The sequence below is a fragment of the Acomys minous genome (genome assembly GCF_964271855.1).
Source record: "Acomys minous genome assembly, chromosome: 19".
In the NCBI taxonomy this organism is placed as follows: domain Eukaryota; kingdom Metazoa; phylum Chordata; class Mammalia; order Rodentia; family Muridae; genus Acomys; species Acomys minous.
This window is the reverse complement of record NC_140499.1, coordinates 31,509,331-31,533,823: the sequence shown is the minus strand read 5'-3', so window position 1 is coordinate 31,533,823 and position 24,493 is coordinate 31,509,331. Positions and strand designations below refer to the sequence as shown.

The following is a 24,493-nucleotide window of genomic DNA, read 5'->3' as shown; positions in this document are numbered from 1 at the left end:
GATTTCTGTTCTCATCAATTTTCTGTGAATTAAGAAACAATGTCTTATGTGCTCACAAATGCGGCAGCATCCTTTTGCTTTTACTCTACAGCTGTGTTTTAGAGCAACAATATGGAAAAGGTCATTTCTTTACTTAGGCACCAAACAAATTTGGCAACACTGAGATTTGGGGAAATATCAGGCAGCAACATGTAAGACATTACCAAGCATGTTCCTTTGCACAGAGCACAGTCCTACAACAGAACGCTTATGTTCTGGACAGCATGGTCTGCACTTGCTGCTTATAGAAAAAGAGTTTGGGGAAATTCACAATCACAAAATATCAATGGGACTCACTGTTAGAAAAGAAGAAGAATTAAAACAATTTAAATAAATTATCACCTCAGTTTGCAGGCCTAAGAGTCCATCTCCTGGAGAACTCAGTGTTCTCAAGGAAGCTTTCAGTTAACTCATAAATGTGTACTTCATTTTTAACAAATCTATTTCATTTTATTCTTATAATTCATAATTTATCTATATTAAAATGCATAAATTAACTATATTATTTGAATTGTGGTCTTGTTCTATTATCTACTATTATATACATTTCCATAGTACATTGTCTATTAAAATTAATTTTCATATGCTAAAAATGAAATGCAAAACTCATTAAAAATTTCAACAGTTATTTCTATAACTCATTATGAAAACATCAACTTACTTATGACCTAAATGCTTCAAAAAATATCCCAGAACTTTCAGTGCTTGGACCCAGATACTTTCACTTTTAGAAGCCAACAATTTGTAGATCACCCTAAAAAACAAATAATCTTTTAAGCATTTAAATAACATTACAAAGGAAAAAGTACTTTACAAATATAAGCATTGCTTTCCAGCACACTGGATGCATGCTTCTGTTACAACTTTTAACACCTGAACACGTTGACTTTATCCTATTTGTGACTGCTGAACGAACCACAGGCAAACACCTACCTTGTTATTTCTGTTCTAAAAATTTGGAGATTATTATTAATATTAGAAAAGAACAAGATCCTAACACAGAGTTATTACAACAGGAGAAAATAACACACAAATCCATTGGTGAATACGATCATGAGATATAAATATTAATAATTATAACTTACCTCTTCAAGTTCACTGTATTCACCAGAAACATTTGTTTCAGGTCTTACAGGTATAAATATGTCACATTATTAGCTGCACAGTTCAATGGCGCATTATCATCAGGGCTTCTTATATCCAACTAAAGTAACAGCAAAATTGGGTCTGGAGATATAGCTCAGTGGTGAGCTTTGTCTCTTGTGTGCTGTGAGTTTGAGCCCCAGTACCACAAGTAAAATAAAATAACAAGAACTAAATGAAATTTATTCTTTTTAATTTTGCTCATTCTGTTGAGAGGGAAAAAAAAAAGAAAAGAAAAAGAAAAAGAAAAAAAGGGAAATCTCTAGGAGTTAAATAATAGGTTTAGGTTCATGAGAATTCTAATCGAGAAACTGTGATTCCTTTATTAGTAATTAATTCATAATTGCCACAACTACTGTCACTTTTCAAATCATTTTAATTTTGGTATTTGGTTCTAAAATATCTTTCAAATCTGTAATTATCACTATTCCACACCACTCATGCCTCAAGGCATCATCTTTACAGTAATTAGTAAAATAATTTCTGGTGCTCTCACTACATTAGGTTTTCTCTTCTCATTCATACTTCTGACTACAAATCATACACACACATGAGTGTGTATATATACATATATACATGTACATATATATGATACTGGTTACTGTATCTGGTTGGTCTGTGTGTCACTTACTCTCCATAATTCTCCTATATCTTTTTTTTCCTAAAATGCACCATGTTCTTTTTTGTCCTCTCGCAAAATAAGTAATTAAATCTGCTTTTCCTACTATGTAAGGCTTCTCCTACCATGTAGCAATTGCAGTCATTCATCTTCACACTTGAGACCACGTCTACACAGTTCTTTAGCTCCTCAAGAATATGAGAACTGGGAGCTTTTCTCTTGTTTACCTTCTTACATTCAAAGAATGGTCTTGGGTACACAACTAATGCCACTGCTATTATGATCATACCGTATTCCATTTCTTTGATCAAAGGCTGGTATCATTGAGGCTGGGTGTTCTGACATTAAGGCCACTAATAACTGTAATACATCATGAATATTTTCATCCTGCATAATACAAAATACAAATATTTATTTAGTTAAAAATTTGCTCAAGATCTTTGAATAAAATAATTAAAATGAAAGATATAAAATATATTCTACCTCATGCATTGTAAGTAAATAATTTAATATACTCTGAAGTTCATCTTCTTTCACACCTCGGTCCTAATTAAAAATATTTCATAAGTTAATTAAAATCTGAAATTAATACTTTAAAGAAAGGCATAAAATCAGTGATAGAAGAGTAAACAAAAACTTAAAAAACAATTTATTCAGTACAATTCCCTCATGTTTCAGAGCTTAACTGTTAAAACTTAGGGTCAAGAGTGCAGCACAAGCCTTTAGACTGAGATTTCACGACGCAGAGGCAGGGGGATCTGTCAATTCAAGGCCAGCTAGAACATAAACAAGACCTTGTCTCAGTAACAACAACAAAAAGTTGGCGTATTATGATGATTTTGTGTTACTATGTTCTTGTTATCTATTCCTTCTCTAAACCAATGAAAATTCAAGAGTTTGTGGCATCACCCTTTACGTACTGTTATACAATTTTGTCTGTGCACTCCCTTTAAACCACCTTACTCTTAAAAACCCTGCATGTCAGAACACTGAAATCTTAGCTAAAATGGAAACATGTCATTTTCTAGAATAAGGTATTTATGTTCAATTCTTTTTCATATATTCATTGTCTCATTGGCCACATCTTTTAGCTAATCCATATCTCTTAGCATAGGCCATCTCAGTATGTATTTAACCAAAATTTAAGTGCAAAAAATGGTACTTTTACAGAATTTGTAGAGCAACATGAGGAGGCATTCTTAATAATTTCATGACAATGATTTTAAAACTTTGATAACAGTTCCTTTTCACCCAATACAATGTAATTGTAAAATAAAGTTCATTTACCTTTAAGATGAGCTGTTTCAGAAAAAGCAGCATAAAAGCCCGAAGTGATATGATTTCTTTCTGTGACGGCCGGGGACCATCTAGAAAGAAAATAAGCCATGCCATTAAGTAAGACTAATGCAATTATATTTAATTATGTAGAATTGTTTACAGTTTATTTAATTATGTAGAATTTTTTACTGTTTTAAAAATCATAATATAATTGTTGTTTGTGTTTTACAATTTCAAAAATATAAGAATAAAATTAATTTTCAGGTATTTGGCAATTCCACATTATTTCCTGAATGTTAGGTTTAGGAGGAAGGTCTGATTTAAGTTTCTAATCTATCATTACCAACCGATAAGCCCATGATCATCTAATATTAACATGGGTGCTTTACTCTTAATTTTACTAACTTACTAAGCTTTCAAAATATTCCAAAAAATATTTTCCAGAAAAAATATTTCTCTGGCCTGTAAGTTTCTCCCGATTTATAGACTCGTTTTAATCCCATGTATCATATAAAAAATTGTCCTACTCTACCTCTTGACAATTAGTATTTTTGCATCCTTTTCTCTCATGTAAAATGCATACAGAGTAGCCATAGTCTTGCCTACTTTTGCCAATGACAAAATAGCTAACATTTCTCATCAATACTTGACATTCCTTTTTAATAGCCTGGCTCACTGTGATTTATAAAACATGCAAACATGGAAAGAATCCACAAATGCCTTAAGTTTGTTATTACTTCATTGTAAGGATGAAGATGATCGTACTGCAATAACATAGGGCATCTTAGGACAAAATGTGTGTGAGGTATATGTGAAGCAATGAGGACAGTGTGTCAATAATCTAAATTATAAACACACAGTAATAGTTAATTATGAATATACTTGTCACACTCTTTACAACAAACATCATGCTGGAGAAAAACAAGCTCATGTCCATGTTATCTGTATTCCATAAGTTCATTTTTAGTAAAAATAAAATGTAAAAATAAAAGTAAGATTTATTGGACAAATTGAAGATTAAGAGCAAAACAAATCATAATGTTATACCAGTAGTTCTCAATCTTCCTAATACTGAGACCCTTTAATATAGTAATTCATGTTGTGATGACACTCAATCATAAAATTATTTCATTGCTACTTCACAACTGTAATTTTCTATTGTTATGAATCATAATATAAATATCTGATATACAGAATATCTGACCCCAAAGGAGTCATGACCCACAGGTTAATGAGAATCAGTGCTTTACACTATTGTTAAAACTGAGGTAATGAAGCCAGGCGCTGTGGTGCACACCTATAATCCCAGCACTCAGGGAGGCAGAGGCAGGCGGATCCCTGAGTTTGAGGCCAGCCTGGTCTACAGAATGAGTCCAGGACAGCCAAGGCTACACAGAGAAATTCAGTCTCCATAAAACAAAAACAAAAAAGAAAACAAAACAAAAACCTGAGGTAATGATATAAATGTTAAAACACTGATTTAACAAGATAATAAGAAAATATGTAAATATATTAACATAGCTAATGGGAGCAAGTTCCCACTATCAAGAAAATGATGCAAATACCAAAAACCTCAATGTTGGCCTGAGCCACGTGGCTTTAAATGGAAATGGAGTACGGAGTGTATGTGCAACTGTGTGCACCCATATCGTTGTATTTCCTAGACCTGTCCACTAGGAGTATGAAAAGAGGATATACAAAAACTAACACTCATATCTTAGTCTCTAGAAATACACAGCCATTAAGCAAGCAAGGGCTCTTTAGAGAAACAGGGTTAGGACAAGAAAGATATAATAAGAAGTGAGAATATTTTGTGATGTGTGGTAAGGAAATACTTCAAACCCATGGACCTCTGCCAGGAAGGCACAACATTTCGTGTGAAACTTCCTACTGGACAAATCTGGAAAAATGTAAGCATCCAAATATATAAGGACACCATCCAGGAGCTGGTGCACAGCTTTCTGACAAATCCTTCATCGACATGTTTCCATGTTGAACTGCCATATGCCACGCTCATTCCTGTACAGCATGCTCATATATGTTTATGAAATAAAATAACAGAACTCACTGTGCAGAACAGATGTTATAGCTACATTAGACTAAAGTTACTACAGGGCCCTTTCAGAGAAAGCAACCAGCTGCTAACATAATACATGGAATAAAAAGAGGGATTCATGATTCCTTGCTGATATAAAAACCTGGGAAACAAATACAGAAGAAAAGCACATTCTCTCTGATAGCAGTATGCAAACTATTATGTTAGAAAATATCAGTCTTGAAAGCTGACAGAGTAAGATAAATTCCATCAAGATTCCCTTTAAGATAAGTAGGTGACGCTTAGTTGCAGCACAGGGTATGTACACAGTCTTAACAAGGAGACGAAACCCTATACAAGCATTTACATTTAACAGCACTAGACACAGGCAGCTGAATATCATGTAGCTCATTGACAGGACAGGTTGAGATAGAAACAGGATTTCTGTACTATTCCTGCCAAAAATGGAGAACCTGAGTCACCATGAAAAAATACATACAAGTCCAAACTGAATGGTCTCCAAAATCTGCCTGTGCTTTTCAAAAATGTCAAGGACCTGAAAGTCCAAAAACTGTTCAAAGACCCAGCATACACAGAGGAACATGGAAGTGATTAAGCTAAGGTAATGCAAGGGTCCTGAGACTGGCATTTAAGGAAGATAAACATTATCTGTTTCTATTAGTGATACTATTGAAATAACTGATAAATTCTGGATGGAGCCTTTGGATTAGAAGCAGCACTGTATTAATGCTAATACTCTGATATGCATGGGTACCCCACTATAATTTAACAGAATTAACTTTTACCCTTGGGTAAAATATACAGGGAATCATTTGGGGTAAGAAAACATGTTTTCTATAATTTATTTTCAACAGACACAAGGAATAATGTACATACTTGAGTGTTTCAGAAGAAGAGATAATGCAAATGACAAAGAATGAGTCAGCATTCCAGCTATCACGTGAGGGGTGTACTAGTTTAATAAGGTAGAATAAAAAGATACATAAGCATATTAAATATGTAAGCATACTTCAGCTTTCTTATATAAGTCTTAGTGCAACCTTTGTGTTATAAGGTGGTAAAGCTGAATGATAACATGGTTTGTTCATAGTGGAGAATGCTACAATTCAGCCTTTCAGAAGAAGTGTTCCAAGGCTCTAAGGCACACAGCTGTGATTCAAACTTCAGAGCTGTTGATGTGCAGCTTTCAGCTATTACTGGACTAAATATGGATGGTATTAACAGCACCTACAGTGTTATGTATGCATCTGAACATGTTAATATGTCTCTACTTATATTGCACATAGCTAATTATATTAACAAAGGGTACTCAACAGAAACTGATGCTGGGCATAATCAACTCAAAAGTCAGTAGATAAACTCTGAGAGGACAGACCAGACATGACCATCAGTTACTGTCAGACAATTACTCCCATCATAAAATAAAGATTATGACTGCATAATATTAATATACTAGTGCTATTTTTCTTTTTAAAAGAGGTTGGTGTAACTATACTTGTCAATATTACTGTGAAAATTCTGAGAAAATCTCCATCACACATTTCTGGAAAAAACTTAATATATTTTTAATTAGCCCATTCTTGTCAATTCTAAAGAAATCAGACACAGTTACATAAATAGGAATAGATTGCCATTTTTATAGAATAAAATTTAAATCATAACAGGACGTATGATTAGAAGTGGAAAAAGGTTGATTCTGTAGAAAAGCTTAACTATTTTTATGTATCAAGGTACTGAAAGAGAGCAAAAGCTGCACTTCCTTTTGTTTTTGTTTTGTTGTGTTTTTTGTTTTTGAGGGTTTTTTTAGTTGTTTTGGTTTGCTTTTTTGTTTGTTGTTTGTTTGTTTGTTTTTGGGGTTTTTTGGTTTTTTTTGGTTTTTTTTGGTTGGTTTTTGGTTTTGTTTTGTTTTTTAAGATAGGGGTGTAGATTTGGCTGTCCTGGACTCATTTTGTAGACCAGGCTGGTTTCAAACTCACAGCCATATGCCTGCCTCTGTTTCCCTGAGTGCTGGAATTAAAGGCATGTGATGCCACACCCACGTGTAAAAGCTCCTCTTTCAATAGTGCTCCTTCCTGTGCAGTGGACCATGACTATTTCTCTTTGAGATTATTTTAGAAGCGTGTTTTGTATAATTAGAAAACATGGCTATATTCTTAAAACACAAAAGCAATCATATGAAAATTAAACTAGTTTCTACCAACTCAGGTCAAACAGCAGTTTTGAAATGAAAACTCAAAGCAGTCTAAGGTTCAAAGTACTAAAGACTGATGGAAACCAGCTGCATTTGCCCAATTTTAATACTGTGACTGTAACTTCCAGAGCTCCCATACAAAGCATCTCATTTAAAGCCAAATGCATTCAAAAATGTGCTTATTACCATATATTTTAACACTATGACACTCTTAATACAGCTAATTTATGTGTGTATGGAGTGCACACATGCCACAGAATAAAGGTGAGTGGACAACTTGTAGGAGCCAGTTTTTTCTTTCTGTCACGTGAAGCCTGAAGATCTAATTCATGCCATCAGGTTTTGAGGCGAGTACCTGCAAGCATTGAGCTGCTCACTGACCCTAGACGGCTTTTTTCTTTTTTTTAACCATATGAACTTCTAACATAATACTGTACCTCATATGAAACCAAAGAGCTAAAGGATAACTTTGTGGTAATGCGCATTTGTTCACTGTACTGGTATCCAGGATCTAGACAAACACAGAAAAACGAAACGAGGTCACAGGGTGCTTACCTAGTCCTTTAGGTGTAATGCCACTGCTGTCAGCAGGGTTAATGACCCAGTAGTAGTATTTCAGTGTGTGCATTAGCTGCAGGACTGTCCCAACTCTTCGGATGGTAGTATAGATGGTAGCAGTTCCAATAAACTCAGCAGACAAATAGGTATATAGCGAAAGTTGAACCTAGTACACAATTAAAAGTTAAGTTTAGAGTGCTTAGTAAATATAAGTTCAATTTTAATTTAAGGGCAAGTTGGTAAAGGACAAAATATTAAAATTTATTATGTAATTTAAAATGTTTCTTAATCATCAGTTATCTTATAAAAATGAATCATCAAAACAAGTATGCCAATAAAACTGATTTCAATATAGATAATCCACATGGCCAAATTAGGAAACAAGGTTCTATAACTAATGACAATTGCTACTTTCAATTATAAATGATCCTTTAACTTAATCAAGGCTAATCTTATAACAAATAAAATGCTGTAGCAGTGGCTGGGGTCTAGGATCACATGCTACCCCAGAGGAACAGCTGCAGTATATCAGAGAAAACATACACTGCCAAGCGCAACACTGCCAAAGGCTGTGGCTCCACTCCCTTCATGTACGGCTACCACACAGAGCTATCATTTAGATGGAACGCACAGTGATAAGCAGGAAGAATAATCATTAGCTGTGAACTGAGTGCCATAAATAGTGAGATTATATGTTGAAAACAGGAGTTAAACATTATTCACTCAGTTGTATAAAAGATTTAAAAGCTGTAAAAGACAATTCAAAATCACTATATCCCACAAGTTAGGTTAGGTTAGGAATAAATCCAATTACCTGATATAAGGCTTTTTGTAAATTTCTAGAAAATAACATAGCTTATGTATATGCTTATTTAAAAATATTTATATATCATGGTAAAATATCTAAGTTCAAAATAAAAGTAACTTCCCTGTCTTAATGATCACAGTATTCTATTACCTTTTCCTAGTTTTTCATCAGTATACCAGATTCTCCATGTTGACAAGGAATGAATCATAACTAATAACATTACAACTTGGTTCTACACCAGGTTTACCGTTTAGCTATAGTTTCATTTATTACATTTACATATTCAAATGTTTATCTCTACTTTATATTGACTAGGAAAAAAGCAAAACACGTTGAATGTTTTCTATTGGCTACATTAGATCCAATAACTACACACTGTATCATTAACTTTACTTCCTAACATTAAGCTAAAATTAAGTGAAGGAACCTGAAATACAAACCTTTGCAGGGGTGTGTATCCAGATGGCCGGGTTGAATAAAATGTGGTCACATAGCTGCTTCAGTAATGGTGCTCCATGAGATAAGCCATCAAGGTATTTTGCAAACGATAAAAACTGCTCCAAGACAGCTCTAGTTATGTGAACTCTTGATGACTAGAGATAGAAACAGAAATGCTATCTAAAAATGTCTCTGAAAACAAATTATATAAAAATTCAAATTGTCCCTAATAGTTTAAATTAAAAGCATAAAATTGTATATTGTCTCTATTAGTAAAATGTAATTATATGACATTTTCTGATTTTTTTTAGTGAAACCTTGTTATCTAAAGCCCTAAGATATTGCAGGTAACTCCTCTCAATACGAAGAAAACTAGGAGTAGACTCTCAAAAATGACAACAGATCTTACAAAACTTAAGAGTTAAATCACTATAATTCAAAAAAGAAAAAGAAAAAGAAGTACTTTTATTCAAAAGTGTTCCACAAGTACAGTAGAACCTGCTGTTTTATTCCTCTATGCCTTTTCAACACTGACAAATTCACTAGCTTCAGCACAGACGTGCCTGGCCTGGCCACCATAAATCAGACTTGACTCTTCCAGACACAACGTTCTCATCTGGCTTTCATGGTCCTCAGATGACTCTAGAGACCTCTGCTCAAATATGACGTTCTTACCCCCTTTTCACTACAAATTATGTATCTCTTTTGATAACACTGAACTACTTCACTTAACACTGTCTCTATGCAGAATGCTCCCATCACAAATGCTCCACTGTTAACACCCATGTATGACTTAACATTAACACAATAAACAACACACCTTCTGAAACCCAGCCAGTTCTTCAAGACAGTTTGATAAAGTGGACACTATTCTATGTAACTGTTGAACATTTAAAAGACAGCCTATCCAAAATGAGATGTCCAATAAGGACTAACATACATTTTGATAGCTTATAAAGGAAATAATGCTTTTTAAAAGTGTTCTTTAACAAAAATAGCCAATCAAATGTTATAATAATGTTTTAGATAGGCCAGGCTAAATAAAATTCATTATTTTACCTGAAAGTTTGTACTAAACGCTTTAATTTGCATTTGATTTTTGAATTCTACTTTTGTTTGGCCAATGCTACCCTATCGTATAATTTCAGACAAAAATGTGGTAACAGAAAACAGATTGCTCTTCGGAAAAGGTGATAATCAAAACTCAAACACCAAAAGCCTGCCAATGCCAGCAAAACCATATTTACCTGAACTTGCTGAGTGCCATGAAGGGCACCCTGAGAGGCATCGCATGGAGCCTCTGCGCGACCAAAGCGGAGCCCAGGCGCTTGTCTTCCTACGCTCATTAGTGCTAGCGGAGAGTAGGTTTAGATCCACACGTGGTATTTACAAACATTTTTTTAAAAACTTAAATTTATTGGCTACTTAAAGTTTGACCATGTGTAAAATGAACTTTCTCTACACCAGCATTCGCGTCTGCGGGTGAGGTGCTTACTGCTTGTGTCTCAGATCCTCTAAATAATCCATGTACCTATCATTCCTTGCGAAAGAACTCACACTGCTGTCTTTTCTGTTCTCATCTGTAATTCCTCAGTAAATGTTTAACTACATTCATATGAAATTTAAAAGTGGACAAGATCAGAAAAGATAACCTAGGAAATTAGAAAAAAATAAAAAGGCAATTGCTCTCAAACTGTTTATTTCAATGAATTGCTTTTTTTTTTCTAGTTAACAATTGTTTTTATTTTTATTGGTAAAAATCATCTTTAAGTGAGATTAAGGGCCAAAGATGTAGCTCAGTTGTAGAGCACTCACACCCCTATGGCATGTTGAAGCTTTTGGGGCCATACACACACATAAAGAGATTTATATGAGGACAATTAATAGGACTAAATCTTAGGTAGAATCATCACAATGTGAACATGATAGAAATGTGAACTCTGGCATGAGACCCAAGACATTACAGTATTTTAATTTGTTTTTACTATTTTTTGACAATTTTATAAGTTTTTACAACATGTTTTAGTCATTGTCACTCCCTAACACCGTGTTTCACTCCCCTCCTTCTTACACAAGGTCAGGGAAGCCTGCTGTGAAGCTGTCTTCAGGATACGGCACGGCCAACATACTTACAAAGAAGTGCCATACGGACACGTTGTAATCTCAGCTAAAGGCTAAGGGAGGATGATGGTGGTTTCTAGAACAGCCTGGCCAGAGAGTTATTGCAAAAGAAAAGAAAAGAAAAGAAAAGAGAAGAGAAGAGAAGAGAAGAGAAGAGAAGAGAAGAGAAGAAAGGAAGAAGGCTGGAGAAAGAACTCACTGATTGTTCATCCAGAGAACCCAGTTTCAAGTCCCAGCACCTACATCGTAGTTCAGAACTGTTTGTAACTCCAGTTCCAGAGGATCCCTTCACGCCCCGGAAGGCACCAGGTACACCACTGTACACAGATATACTTGCAGGCAAAGCACCCATATGTGTAGTGAGTGAGGGAGTGAATGAACAAATGAAACAATCTTTTCGAAACAAAGAAAGGAGGGAGGAAAGGGCTATGTAACACATCAACTGTATAGTTTAATTTATTTAGAAATAGAATATGAATTATTACAAAAAATTACAGTGTCCACTTGAAAGTAACTTTATCAGCAAATAGTAGCCCTGGATGCTATAAGGAGAAAACTTAGATTGGATAAAGGAGTATTAGCCTACCATGTACAAGACGTAATAGTTTAACAGAAATGTTTACTGTAAAAAACATTCAATAAAAATATGCATAATTATATATGGCATAACTGTATGAATTACTTTATTGGTAAATGTGTCATGAAATAATTGAACCTGAGTATAAATTTTGCTTTTCCAGGATACCAAGGATGAGATCCACCAACCTAAATATATTAACTAACTGATGTTGGACAGCGACAACACTTATTTCAGAGACTCAACACCAAACTATAGCATTACAACAAATACAGGTGCACAGGAAAGCAAGACTCAGACTGACTGATAAAGTAACAGGGAACAGCTGTGTATGCACAATAAAGGAAATGTGTCTCTCTACCTAGAGATGAGGGTCTACATGTAAAGGTACAAAGCAAAAGACCTTTACACACAAAGGAGAACAGTTTTGGAGTGTCGGGAGACAGGACAAAAAAAGGCAGACAGACCTGGTATCTGATACCACTAAGATAACAAGCCTAACACTGGATACACTGTTTAGAATGCCCTGTAACTTTCCATATCCTATCACTGTGTTTGGAAATTTTTATTGCCTGTTGGTTTTCAGTTAAAAGTTTGACTACTTTGATCCATCAGCAGGTCGTTAATAGACAGAAAAAAAAAATGACATGTGGACACTGTTGTACAAATGAAATCAACACACTATTACTTTATTAAAGACACCAATCCAGTCAAGCACAACATTCTTCTCCGAGTTACACTAAACAATCATTCTTGTCACTCTCTAGATCTAACCAAATTCCCTTAACAATGCTTAGAACTTACTTTTTATATAGCACAATATTACACTTTTGTTAATAACTCAAGTTGAGTGTGCTGCCAGCTCCCTGCCCAGATGAAGGCCGAATAGCTATTGTTATCATTTAGACATGAATATTGTTGAGTCTCGTGTACTGAGGCCTTTGTCCCTAGTTGGAGCACTATCATAAAAGGTGATACAAAGTTCCGCATGAGGTATCTAACTGGAAGAAGTGGTCACCATAGGCATGCAAATGATTCAGGTGCACACAGAAGAAAAGTAACAGAAGGGTACTGCAAAATACCAGCATGCGCATGCACATGCTTATTGCTAGAAGAAAGGCAAAGAGAGGTAATACAGTGAAAAGAAGGACAGTGGCGAAATATGGTATCAGAGGTATGAGGTAAACATTTCAGGCAAATAAAGCATAAGATCATTTAAAGAAGTAGTGTAAGTTTAAGTAAATGATGGAACATGTAAATATCCTGGTCAGCTTTAGCCATCACCCTGAAATAGCCTAGAGTCACCTGAGAGAGGAATCTCAATTGACGGACTGCCCACATTAGACTCCTCTGTACAGATACCCACGGGGGGTATGTTGATTCTTAATTGATATAGGAGGATCCAGCCTCCTATCAGAGGCACCATTCCCTGGGCAGGTAGTCCTGGGCTATAAGAACACCCTAGCTGAGCAGGATTCTGAGCCATCCACCTAGCCAGCTCGCATGCATTCCTTCAGAGTTCCTGCTTCAAGTGCCTGTATGAGTTTCTGTCTGACTAACTCAAAGATAAACATCAACCTGTAAGCTAAAATAAACTCTTTTCATTCCTAATTTGCTTCTGGTCACTATTTTATCAAAGCAATAGTCTAAAAACTTGAAAAGCAATTAGTGGGATATGAGAATGATGTTAGGACTATGATGGTATTCATGGATGCAATGAGAATTGGGAATAAGAAATAGCAATTGGTTCTACATATATTCTTAATTTTAAAGATGTAGTTATTGTATTTTTGTAAAGGTATGTTTTGCCTACATGTATATATGTGTACCATATGCATGCCCAGTGCCCAATAAATGCAGAGAGCACATGTGGGTCACCTGAAACTGGAACTGTGGATGTTATACACCACAGTGTGAGTACTGGGAAGTGAGCTTGGCTCTTCTGGCAGAGCAACAAGTGTTCTTAAACATTAACCCATCTCTCCAATCCCCCATTTTGGATATATTCTGGTGGCCAAAATACACATGTCCAGTGTTTTAATTTAGTGTGAAAAAAGCAGAAATTAATGCCTTAGGTTTAGCTAAATAGTAATAACACTGACTAAGATAAAAAGGAAACCAGGAACACAACCCTTGACACTATTAATGACTCTCTGCTATGCTTGCAGAGAGGAGCCTAGCATAACCGTCTTCTGAGAGGCTTCATCTAGCAGATGATGGAATCAGATGCAGAGACCTACAGCCAAACAATAGGCTGAGCTCAGGGAGGCTTCTGGAAAAGTGGGATGAAGAATTGAGAGAGACTGAAGGATCAAGGACACCCTAAGAAGACCTTCATCAGGGTCCATGACATCTCAGAGAGACTGAAACACCAATCACAAAGCATGCATGGGCTGGACCTAGGCACCCTACATATATGTAGCAGATGTGTATCTTGGTCATCAGGTAGGCCCCCTCACAGTGGAAGTAGGAGCTATGTCTGACTCTGTTGCTTGCCTGTGAATCCCTAGCCCATAGCTGGGCTGTGTTGTCAGGCCTCAGTGGGAGAGGATATGTTTAGTACTGATGCAACCTGAGACGACAGGGTGGGTAGATACCATGGGGGGGACTCTCCTTCTTTAAGGAGAAGGAGAAAGGGGAGAGGGGCATGAAGGTGGGAGTGGGAAGAGAGGAGGAAGGAGGATTGTGTTTAGGATGTAAAGTGAATAAATTAATTACAGAAAAATAAAAAAGTAAAACAATATTTGAGAGAGAAGTAAGAAGCAATAATTTGGTTAATAAAATATGTGGAGAACACTTGACATCCTACTGGAACTGAAATGGAAGGGATATGAAAATAATTACTATCTATAGGATAATGAAAGCAAGCAAACACATAATCTCTTTAAATGAATTACAGGAAAAAAGTTTTCAAGAATAAGGCCAGCAGTTCGAAGGCAGTTTTCAGAAGTACAGAAGGAAATAAAAGAAGGTAAGAATAGAAAAATGAGAAAATGACACAAAACTGAAGAAAGACACTGCTGGAATGTAATGCTGCAGCTGGTGTCAAAGTGAAGAAAATTTAAGTAACCAAGCAACAACCAAGGTCAGTGGTGAAAAGGTGTTAGTAATATAAATGCAAGTATGGTCATTATCAGAAAGCCTTATTGGAACAAGAGCGCATTTATGAGTAAACAGACTTTTTCTCTTTGAAAATTCATGAAGATGGTTCAAAAAGTAAGCAAAAAATTAGAACTTCATTGGATAAATAGAAAAAATGATTTAAAATTCAATATAATTATGACAAAAATTTTTAAATTGGGAAGCAATTTTTATTCGGGTTTTGAAAATATCTTATAAAATCTCATCTATTGCAATTGATTATATTTTAGATTCTAATTATTAAATATGCTATGATATAAATAATAATAGGTGTCCATTATTCAACTTCTAGTCAACACTGCACCAGAACTCTCTGATAAGACAATAAAGCAACAGGAAAAACAAAAGCAGATATCAAAAAAAGAAATCAAATCATCAACTTTCATGATATTACTCTACAAACAAAAATTTAAAGCATCTACAAAACCCTTTAATTAATTAAAGAATAGCAATAGCAATACAAGAAGTTTGCCCTTATCACCAATTCTTTTTCTATATACATGAAAAAATTAATATATGAAATAACATATTTGATGGAAATATATATATATATATATATTTATATATATATATGTATATAAAGAACCAGGTAAATTTTCAATACACAAAATTAGAAGAAATCCTAAAATATTAAAAAGCTGAAACCAACATGTTAACAGAAGGGTTTAATAAGAATGTCAATATAACAAAATGAAAAGAAACTACTTGTTTTGTGGTGAAAACTGATGAGTTAATGCAGATGAAAATACAAAGACAAAAGAAGCAAGGCAATGGTAGAAAGCAATAATAAAGACAGATGACTGTATGATCAGCTATCAAGATGTACCAAAAACCTATGTAAAAATCATATTGTGCCTAAAAAGAAAACAACAAAATCTTACTGTCATAAGGTCCCTGTTTTACAGCAAAGATAAGTAGAAATTATCTTTACAAACAAATGGATAAGCTACACACAAGTGCATGCCCTCAAAAACAAGGTTGTATTCCAGCAAACCCACTGGAGACAAAGTAGCTCAAGGTAAGAATGCACTGAACTCACCTAATCCACTGGAATCTTAGCTTATTAACATGGTTCACATCAAATCCTGCCCCCTTGCCCTCACGACTACTGGTCACTGTGAGGTGTAGCTCATGCTGTCATTCTCTGTAGCATGAGGAATATATTTCTAAATTGGGTTTTCTTGAGACAGAGTCTTACAGTGTAGTCCAGACTAGCCTTAAACTTGTATCTCTCCTGCCTCATCCTCTCTAGGCCTGCAAGAGAATTTTTCGCCATTTTCTATTTTCATTCACAATTTCTTAACACCATGCCAATACTTACATTCGAAGCATGATATAAAATGTTCATTAATTATCAAACAATATTACAACTGAACAATTAAAAGGTAATAATATTAGTGATTGTCAACTGTCCTGTGACTAAAGCTACACACAAAAAACCATCAAGATGCACCACTTACCTTTTCAAGTAAGTAGCCAATAACTAAAAAGCCTTTTCCTCCCAGCATCTGTTCTTGCATGGCTACTGAACTTTTAAGTAGTTCAACGAGGAATGCCAAAAGAGTAGCACTGTGAGTAAAGTACAAATAATTTCATTTTTTAGTCATTAAATATTTAATAGAAACAAAGTCTTCCATTTTAATAATTTGTTTGCCAAACAATAACAACAAACAAATTAATTTCTCTTTTGTTTAAAAATGCTACATGGCTTTTTATTATACAAACATGTATCTTCTCACAAGAAAGAGAAAATATGATTAGTTTTATCTTTTAAGTTAAGAATGATAAATTAAAAAATAACTGTACAATTTATATTTCAGTTAAGCATAAATGTATTTATACACATATAAAAGCATATTTCCTACCTTAAATAAACTTGACATAAGAAACATACCATTATTCTATATATACTAATATATACATTATTCTATTTATAGTATCTATTATTGATAAGCAAGTAATTGATTTATGAAAACCAGAGTAATGTCACATACCACTTATGTCTACACATGCCCTCAGAAAAGTTCATGAGAGCAAAGTAAAGAAATGACTCATGTATTATAGAAATGAGAAGCTGTTAAAATTAATTACATATTGTACACAAACACATAAATCAGATAACAGTAAGTACCAGACAAAGTTAAGCACTGGTATGTACAGTGAATGAATAAATGAGGAAACAAAGGAAAATAAATGCAATGAATTAGGCTTTGATAATGTATTTCTTCATAAGATGTATAGTTTCAACCAGCAGCACTGACACATATGAATCAAAATATACACCCTTCATTATGTGTGCTTAATGCAGTTAAAATAAACTGCCATATATCAGACTTTATCATGAACTGAAACAATATCTATCTGAAATGTTTTGTAATATACTTTAAATCACCTATTTATAATAAGCACAACAGTATTGACTCTTTAAAGTAAGAAAATTTTTATAGTGAGGAAAGCTCAACAATTACCAAAGAAACCTACTTAACTGGATTTTGACTTATTTTAGCTCTCCTGGTTTCAAAAGGATTCACAATGCACTTCTCCAGTAATTTAGAATACTTATTTATCCACTTATTTATTTATTTTGCTTAAAGTCACAAGTTTTCTTGTAAGAAGCAACAGCAAAATAATCATTACCATTATTATAAAAATTGATGGTTGAACAAAATACTTGATATTCTAAAAACATACTACCCCAAAATACAGAACTTCATCACAGGAAATAAAAACTCAATCACATTAGCTAGCCCTACATTCTTAACCACCCCCAACACAAAGATAAAAATTAATATGACCAATTAGTGATACTCTTCCTACTTTGTCCCTAAGCCAAAGGTAGGCATGCCTAAGAAAAACACAAATGGCAAGGGATTCCTTGGAATTCCGTAAAGAAGCTATTAAGCAATCTAGTTGATTTTTTTAAAAATCTAGTTGATTTTAAATAAATTGGGTCAACAGTCAAGTCCACTTCACAAATTCCTGCTTAAATCCTCTACTACATGTAACACTTGTGTTTAAAATGTTTGAAAATAAAGAAAGCTATTGCATAGATATTCCACAATTTCCAAACCTATTCATGGAATTTCACCTACACATGGATTGGGTTCCTAAGCATCAAAGCTGTCAAAAGGGAAGACTCAAGTCTGGCTCACAATGAACCCTATGACACATTAAGAAAAAGCAGAAAGTACTCTCTGAGAAAGTCACACACATTTGCAGAACCACATAAAACTACAAGGAAGCTGTGGATTTTTATAAATCTTTCATATCACAAGACTATCCATTTGCAGTCATGTAATGTGTGAACTCAAACCTCTAAATACAGTGGCACTCCAGTGCAAAAACATGATAAATTGGTTATTATTCCAACTAAACACAAGACCATGCTGTCCAAAAAACGTTGATTTCACTTTGGTATTACCCATGACAACAGAAAAACTCAAATGCATTTACTAACCAAAGTATTTTTATTTTATACCTAAAACCAAATGCAATAATAATACCAATCTTTTCAAAAATAATCTTTAAAATACGGTATTTTTGACATGTTGGACTTAATAGTAAATAGATGGCTATCTTTGAAGAGGTACAGTTTCAAACATAATTTAGCAAACTTACCAGTAACTAAAATGCATCGGATTGCTGCAGGGCTCACAATAAACTTGCAAAATTCTGTGTACTGCCATACAAAATTTCTCTCCATTCTTGCCTATTTCCAACTCCCCTAGATACAAAGGCAAATATAAAGGATACTTCAGCCCATTCCTATATCTCCTGCATTCTACTTCCTGTCTAGAACACATCAGTCATGTGCACAGAATCTAAACATATAGGCTAAGCCAGAAGGCAAGCAGCTCTGTCGGCCAAAACTAACACACCATAGAACACACTTGTGCAAAGTCCAGCCTCAACCAGGGACAGACCATCAAGAGGGCTCCTTGGCAGAAGAGGAGGCACTGACTATCATGCTGTGATATAAAATTGTTACCCTTTTCAATTAAAAGTCCTGTGATATATTGTTTTCTAAGTTAACAATCCTACTTTAGGAATGATTGAGGATTTTAAACCATGTCTCCTCTGAAGAAAAATGACACTGATAAATGACTCCTCTGAAGAAATGGGACACTTTCCATTGAGAACTTAATTACCATCTTCCAATTTTTAATAAGCTTTATGATTAAGCTAGCAACTAATATTCATGTATTATTATGTATGAGGTCTAAATGTCAGGGGTAGGAGAGGTGGCATGATACCAGTAACAGCTCAGGACATTTTTCCCTAGGGCCTGCTCACCATCTTAGTAGAAAATAATACAACAGTCTTGATCAGCATATGAGAATATTTAGTTAATATATAATGGTAAATAATTTTAAATGAAAATACATACACTATAATTCCATTAAAATGTGAGTACAGACTGAGATATTTCCACTGCCTTTTCCAGTGAGTGTCTCAAAATAACTAATACAGACTATTCGTTGATGGAATTAAGAAAGTTTCATTATCTGTGGGGACTTTAGTATTCAGATACACAAGACATTGCAAATATCTGCCTCCTTCGTAAATGAAGTTGGGAGGAATGAATAATCTATGAACATTTCTAAAGCCATCCCATATAAAATAGAAGATAAAGATTTGGTTTTTATATCAAAACAAAAAGATATCATACCTTGGTTAGCTTTCAAAATAGATTTCTTATTAAGAAGAATGTAACTAACCTATGCAAAAGGTTTGCTGAGATTCAACACCTCTTCTCTGCCTTTAAAATGGCATATTTAATATCTTAAAAACCATACATGCAAATGCATATCAAAATAAATTCAAAAGTAGGTTAAGTCTCAAGTAAGATTTAAGATATACTTAGGAGTAAAAAATCTTTTGAAATTCTGTTTTCATCTCTTTAACCGCCTAATATTTATATATACTAAAATCTTTCAAAGATTATTAAAATTATATAAAATACTTACTACACCACAGATTCTGTGCTATGACTGTCACCACAATATACAAAAACTTGTACTTGGCTAATTGAGACTCCAAGCCAAGAGGATCATTCTGTTTGTAGGGTGCAAAAAATTGTTCAAGGCTGACCCAAGGAACTTCATGAGACCCCGCCATAAACTGCAAAGGGGGCTGTGCTCCAGGGACATAAGTAAAGAAGAAATGCTGGGCTAGAATATGTAGGGCCATAGATCTAATCCTCACCATCTAAAGAGTGTATTTAAATGTAAGAATCAATGTATCAGAAGAGGTAACCCCTTGACAGTTCAAAATGAGGACAGTCTAAGCCAAATGATTCTAACTGCAAGTACAGTTAACAGTTTTTGAACCTGGTGTTCCTAAATACATCGCCTCAAGGACCACTGGGTATGGAAGGAAACACTGACACAGGCAATGCCACCTTACTCATCTTCATGCCAAAGGAAACTATTTAAAGGAAACAGCATATGAAATACCAGTAAAAGGAAGGACAGACGGAGAGCATGGTGGTAGCATAGGCTATCTTTTGGGTATCTTTTGCCATGAAATCTCAGCTCTGTATTTCAATGTTTTCCTTTGGGTGATTTAAACATACAATTGCCACCGCTGTTACATATGCTTAAGAGATTTTGCATAGCTTTCTATAACTCAAGTAACTAAGCATTCATATCTTCCTTTGTTATAGTTTGCAATTTTGTATTTCAACATCTTATATCTAAAATATAAAAGAAAAACTTCAAAGTCTAAAATTTTACTATTTAGATGTATCAATGAAATAAACAACAATGTTAACTGTATATACATTGCCTGAAGAGGAGCTCATCAGTGAAGAGCACTGGCTGCTCTTGCAGAAGACCAGGCTTTGGTTCCCAGCACCCATATGGTGGCTTATCTGTACATCCAGTTCCAGGGGGTCTGGCACACTCTTCTGGCCTCCATGGACACCCACAAATTAAAATGTCCTTGTTCTCACCCTTCTGCTTTGGGGTCACACCACCTCAACACCTGTAACGTAGCAAGAATGCTTCTCTGTCACTACGGCTCTGACTTTTTAGAAAGTCATGTTAAAGGGAAGAACATATGTGATTTTTGCAAGGTTCCCTTCTAGACTTCCACATATTACCCAAATTTGAGATTCATCCCAGTAAATAAGTATATTCAAGCTGTTATTAACTAAAAAATATTTCATGGTAGAAACTGATGAGACACTTTGGACATCCATTCATGTCAGGAGAGCAGTAGGGTTATAGCATGGCAGTGTGCACAAGACAACTACAAAGGCACACAGGAATGTTTGTTTGGGAGTAGTTTCTTTCCATTCTTTTCTCATAAATAAAACCAAGGAGCAGGAAGCTAAAGTATACATGTATATGGCTGATATTATACAGAACTGTCAAACCATTATCACAAAAGGTCGTACCCTTTGGTAATCCCACTAATACTGGGTTCCGGTTATGTGGCACAGCTTTGCTAGTATTGGCCACATACTTGCCTTTAAAAAAATTTTTGGTCATTCTACTAGGTGTGCAGTAGCCCACTATGAGCTAATCAGGTAGAAATCCTTCTTGAGCTACTCTGACACACTCATTTTACTAATGTGTCTAGTTAAGTGGGGTTTCTTTGTTTTTTTTTTTTTAATTGGATTGTTTTTATATTCAAGGGTTGACAGAGCTTTGCGTTCACTTGAAATAAACCATTCTTCAAATAAGAAAGTGGCTATTATCTTTTTCCAATCTGTAGCAGGCCTATGACCTACTTAGCTCCAAGTTCTTGGCCCCATAAACAGTGCCAAGCATGACCTCAATCTTTTGGAGTAGATTCAATCAGGAAGTGTTTGGTGATTCACATTTATGCCACTGTTGAAGCATAGCTGGGTAAGACTGATCATTACCTTTCTCCTCCAGTAGAGAACATAACACTTTCAGCATTATAAAAGATAGCAAGTAGGGGAAAAGCTTCTGAGTGAGTACTGGCTTAATTTGTTCATGTTTTATGACCCAAGTATATGGTGTCTTCAGCAATAGGGTCTTACCAACAAGTTTTGAAGGGTAACCAAGAGCAATGGCAATGACCTATAATGTTTGGGGATTATGAGAACCCTATGGCCAACAAATCAAAAAAAGGGAACCCATTCATTCACCAGGGTTTTTACTTGATAGTTATGGTGTCTCGAAGAGGCATTGTTTCCCATATGTATGCATTTTAGGAAGCTTTACAGAAGAAAAAAGTAAAGCTTTTTTTCAAACTGGTAAAGCCACTCTGGAAATAAGTGAGGAGGTTCCTCAAAAAGCTAGTACTAGTCCTACCATGTTGTTCGTGTCAGCATCCTGTGGTGATTTAATGAGAACGGCTCCCATCAGCTCATATATTTGAATGCTTAACCATCAGGGAGTGGTGCTATCTGAAAGGAATTAGGAGGTGTACCTTGTTGGATAAAGTGTGTCATTCGGGGTAGGTTTCAAACGCTCAAGCAAGGCACAGCTCACCCTCTTCTTGCTGACTGTGGATCGGGATATAGTTTTCTCAGCTACCCTCCAACAACATACCTGCCTGAGTGAGTCCATGCTCCCTGACATGATGATAATGGATTAAATCTCTCAACTGTAAGCAGGTCCCAGTGAAATGTTTTTTTATAAGAACCTCCACAGTTATACTGTCTTTTCACAGCAACAGAACACTAAGACAACCACCTTGGGAACATACCCAAAGGACACTATATACAACTCCAGAAATACTCGCTTATCCATGATTAGGGTGCTCTGTTCACAATAGCTAGGAAATGGAAATAGTCTATGTGCCTATCAGCTAAAGAATGGATAATGAAAATGTGGTGCATTTACACAATGGACTGGGGAACTGGTTCTTAACTCAGCTGGTTAAGAAAATTAAAATTGTAACATTTTCCGGTAAATGGGTGATACTGAGTGAAGAAATCCAGACTCAGAAAGATAATTGTTGTATATTTTTTCTCATATGTGAAAGCTGGTTTTGACATGTATGTTTCAACTTGAGTACCTGCAGAAGTCAGGAAACCAGTAAGAGAGAAGGGAAGGAGGGGCTTTCAAGAGACAGGAGATAGAACGCAAGAGGTATGAAGGGCATGGGTATAGATCAGGAAAGGTTAAGTGAGAGGGGAAGTGTGGAGGGCATGGAGATCATTACCACTCAGGGCCTTTTACATTTTACAGAGAGCAGAAGAACTGATTCTGATGATACAACGTGAATATTTTCTTTCATTAGTTTTGGTGTCATATCTAAAAAGATTTTGTCCACCCTGTTACAAATGTTTCCCCTTATATTTCCTATTTTGTAGGTGCATGTTCTATATTTAGGGTAAATTATTTTTGTTTTGCTTTGTTTTGCTTTTAGTTCATTTTACCTGGGATACATTATAGCTTTGACAGATGACTGGGGTATATGACTATTTTTCCTCCTTATTTCCAAGTGCTTTTTGTATCTTCACATCCTCCCAAAATCCGTGTTTATATGTGTCTTCATTATAACTTTAAAGTAAGTCCTAAAGCCACCTAACTAAAATTCCCTCAGTTTCACTGTGTTGCAAATGTAGTTTAGACACTTTAGCCATTTTGTTCTCCCACATAAATTTTAGATTCATCTATTTGGCACCAATGAATCTATTCAGAGATTCTGGCTGATGTTCTATTAAATCTTCATAACAATTTAATGTTGTTTTCACTCTGCTTAGTGGTTCTATCCACAAAACTTCTGTAATTTTCCACTTCCTTAAATACTGAATTTATTTTATTAGCAATTTGCAGTTTTCAGCACACAAATTCTATACATATTTCATGTATTTTATATTTAAACACTTAAAATGTTGAAATATTCTTTTAAAAAATTCTGTGGGGTGTGTGTGTGTATATGTGGGGGGGGGGTGGGTGTATGTGCGCGTGCGCTTGCGTGCCTGTCTCCCTATCTCAGTGTGTGTATATGCATGTGTATGCAGTTACATGAGAGACCAGAGGCACTAGTTTCCTTCAGCTGGTATTACACAAGATTGTTAACCACTTGGTGTGAATGCTAGAAACCAAACGTAAGTCTCGGGTTCTCTGTAAGAACAGTATATCTCTCTAGGCACAAAGCTACCCTGTGAAATCACTCTTGAAAGAAGTTAATTAAGTGCCTATAGCACTTAACATAGAGAAAAATAGTTTAAATTTGTTTGAGAATATTTTATCTTACACTCTTGCTAAAGAATATAAAATTACCAAACTGAAATTACAATTTCATGTATGTCAATTCCTTCAGAATTTATATGTAGCAATTCATGTCATCTTTGATACTTGTAATTTTCAGTTTACAGTCTCTGGAAGTCATATTGGTTTTCTTGTCTTATTGTATTGGCTAGTGCTCCTGAAATAGATCAAATATATATATTTATAACAGCACTGGCTCAGAGAAATGTATCTTTCCCTTTCTGGGCTTCACTGACACTTCCTGGCTCTAGAGTTACTCTCTTCACATTGATTATCAAAAAAAGCTGAGACTTATTTCCCCCCTTTTGTTTCTCCCTAACTCTTCCC

General features: G+C 35.0%; 1 protein-coding gene across 5 annotated transcripts in view; it reads right to left on the bottom strand.

The window, feature by feature from the left end:
* The window catches only part of NBEA (neurobeachin), a 545,308-nt gene that overhangs the window by 401,886 nt on the left and 118,929 nt on the right, over window positions 1–24,493 (bottom strand). For 3 of the 5 annotated variants that reach the window (XM_084768707.1, XM_084768708.1, XM_084768709.1), the window contains exons 11-17: window positions 16,430–16,538; window positions 9,133–9,285; window positions 7,882–8,050; window positions 3,089–3,168; window positions 2,285–2,347; window positions 2,091–2,188; window positions 701–793 (exon numbers count right to left, since the gene is read on the bottom strand). In XM_084768707.1, coding sequence (XP_084624833.1) covers window positions 701–793; window positions 2,091–2,188; window positions 2,285–2,347; window positions 3,089–3,168; window positions 7,882–8,050; window positions 9,133–9,285; window positions 16,430–16,538 — 765 coding nt within the window. Of the gene's footprint in view, window positions 1–700; window positions 794–2,090; window positions 2,189–2,284; window positions 2,348–3,088; window positions 3,169–7,881; window positions 8,051–9,132; window positions 9,286–16,429; window positions 16,539–18,587; window positions 18,694–20,751; window positions 20,936–24,493 lie in introns of those variants that run through there. The other 2 variants (XM_084768711.1, XM_084768710.1) reach the window with 2 other exon arrangements.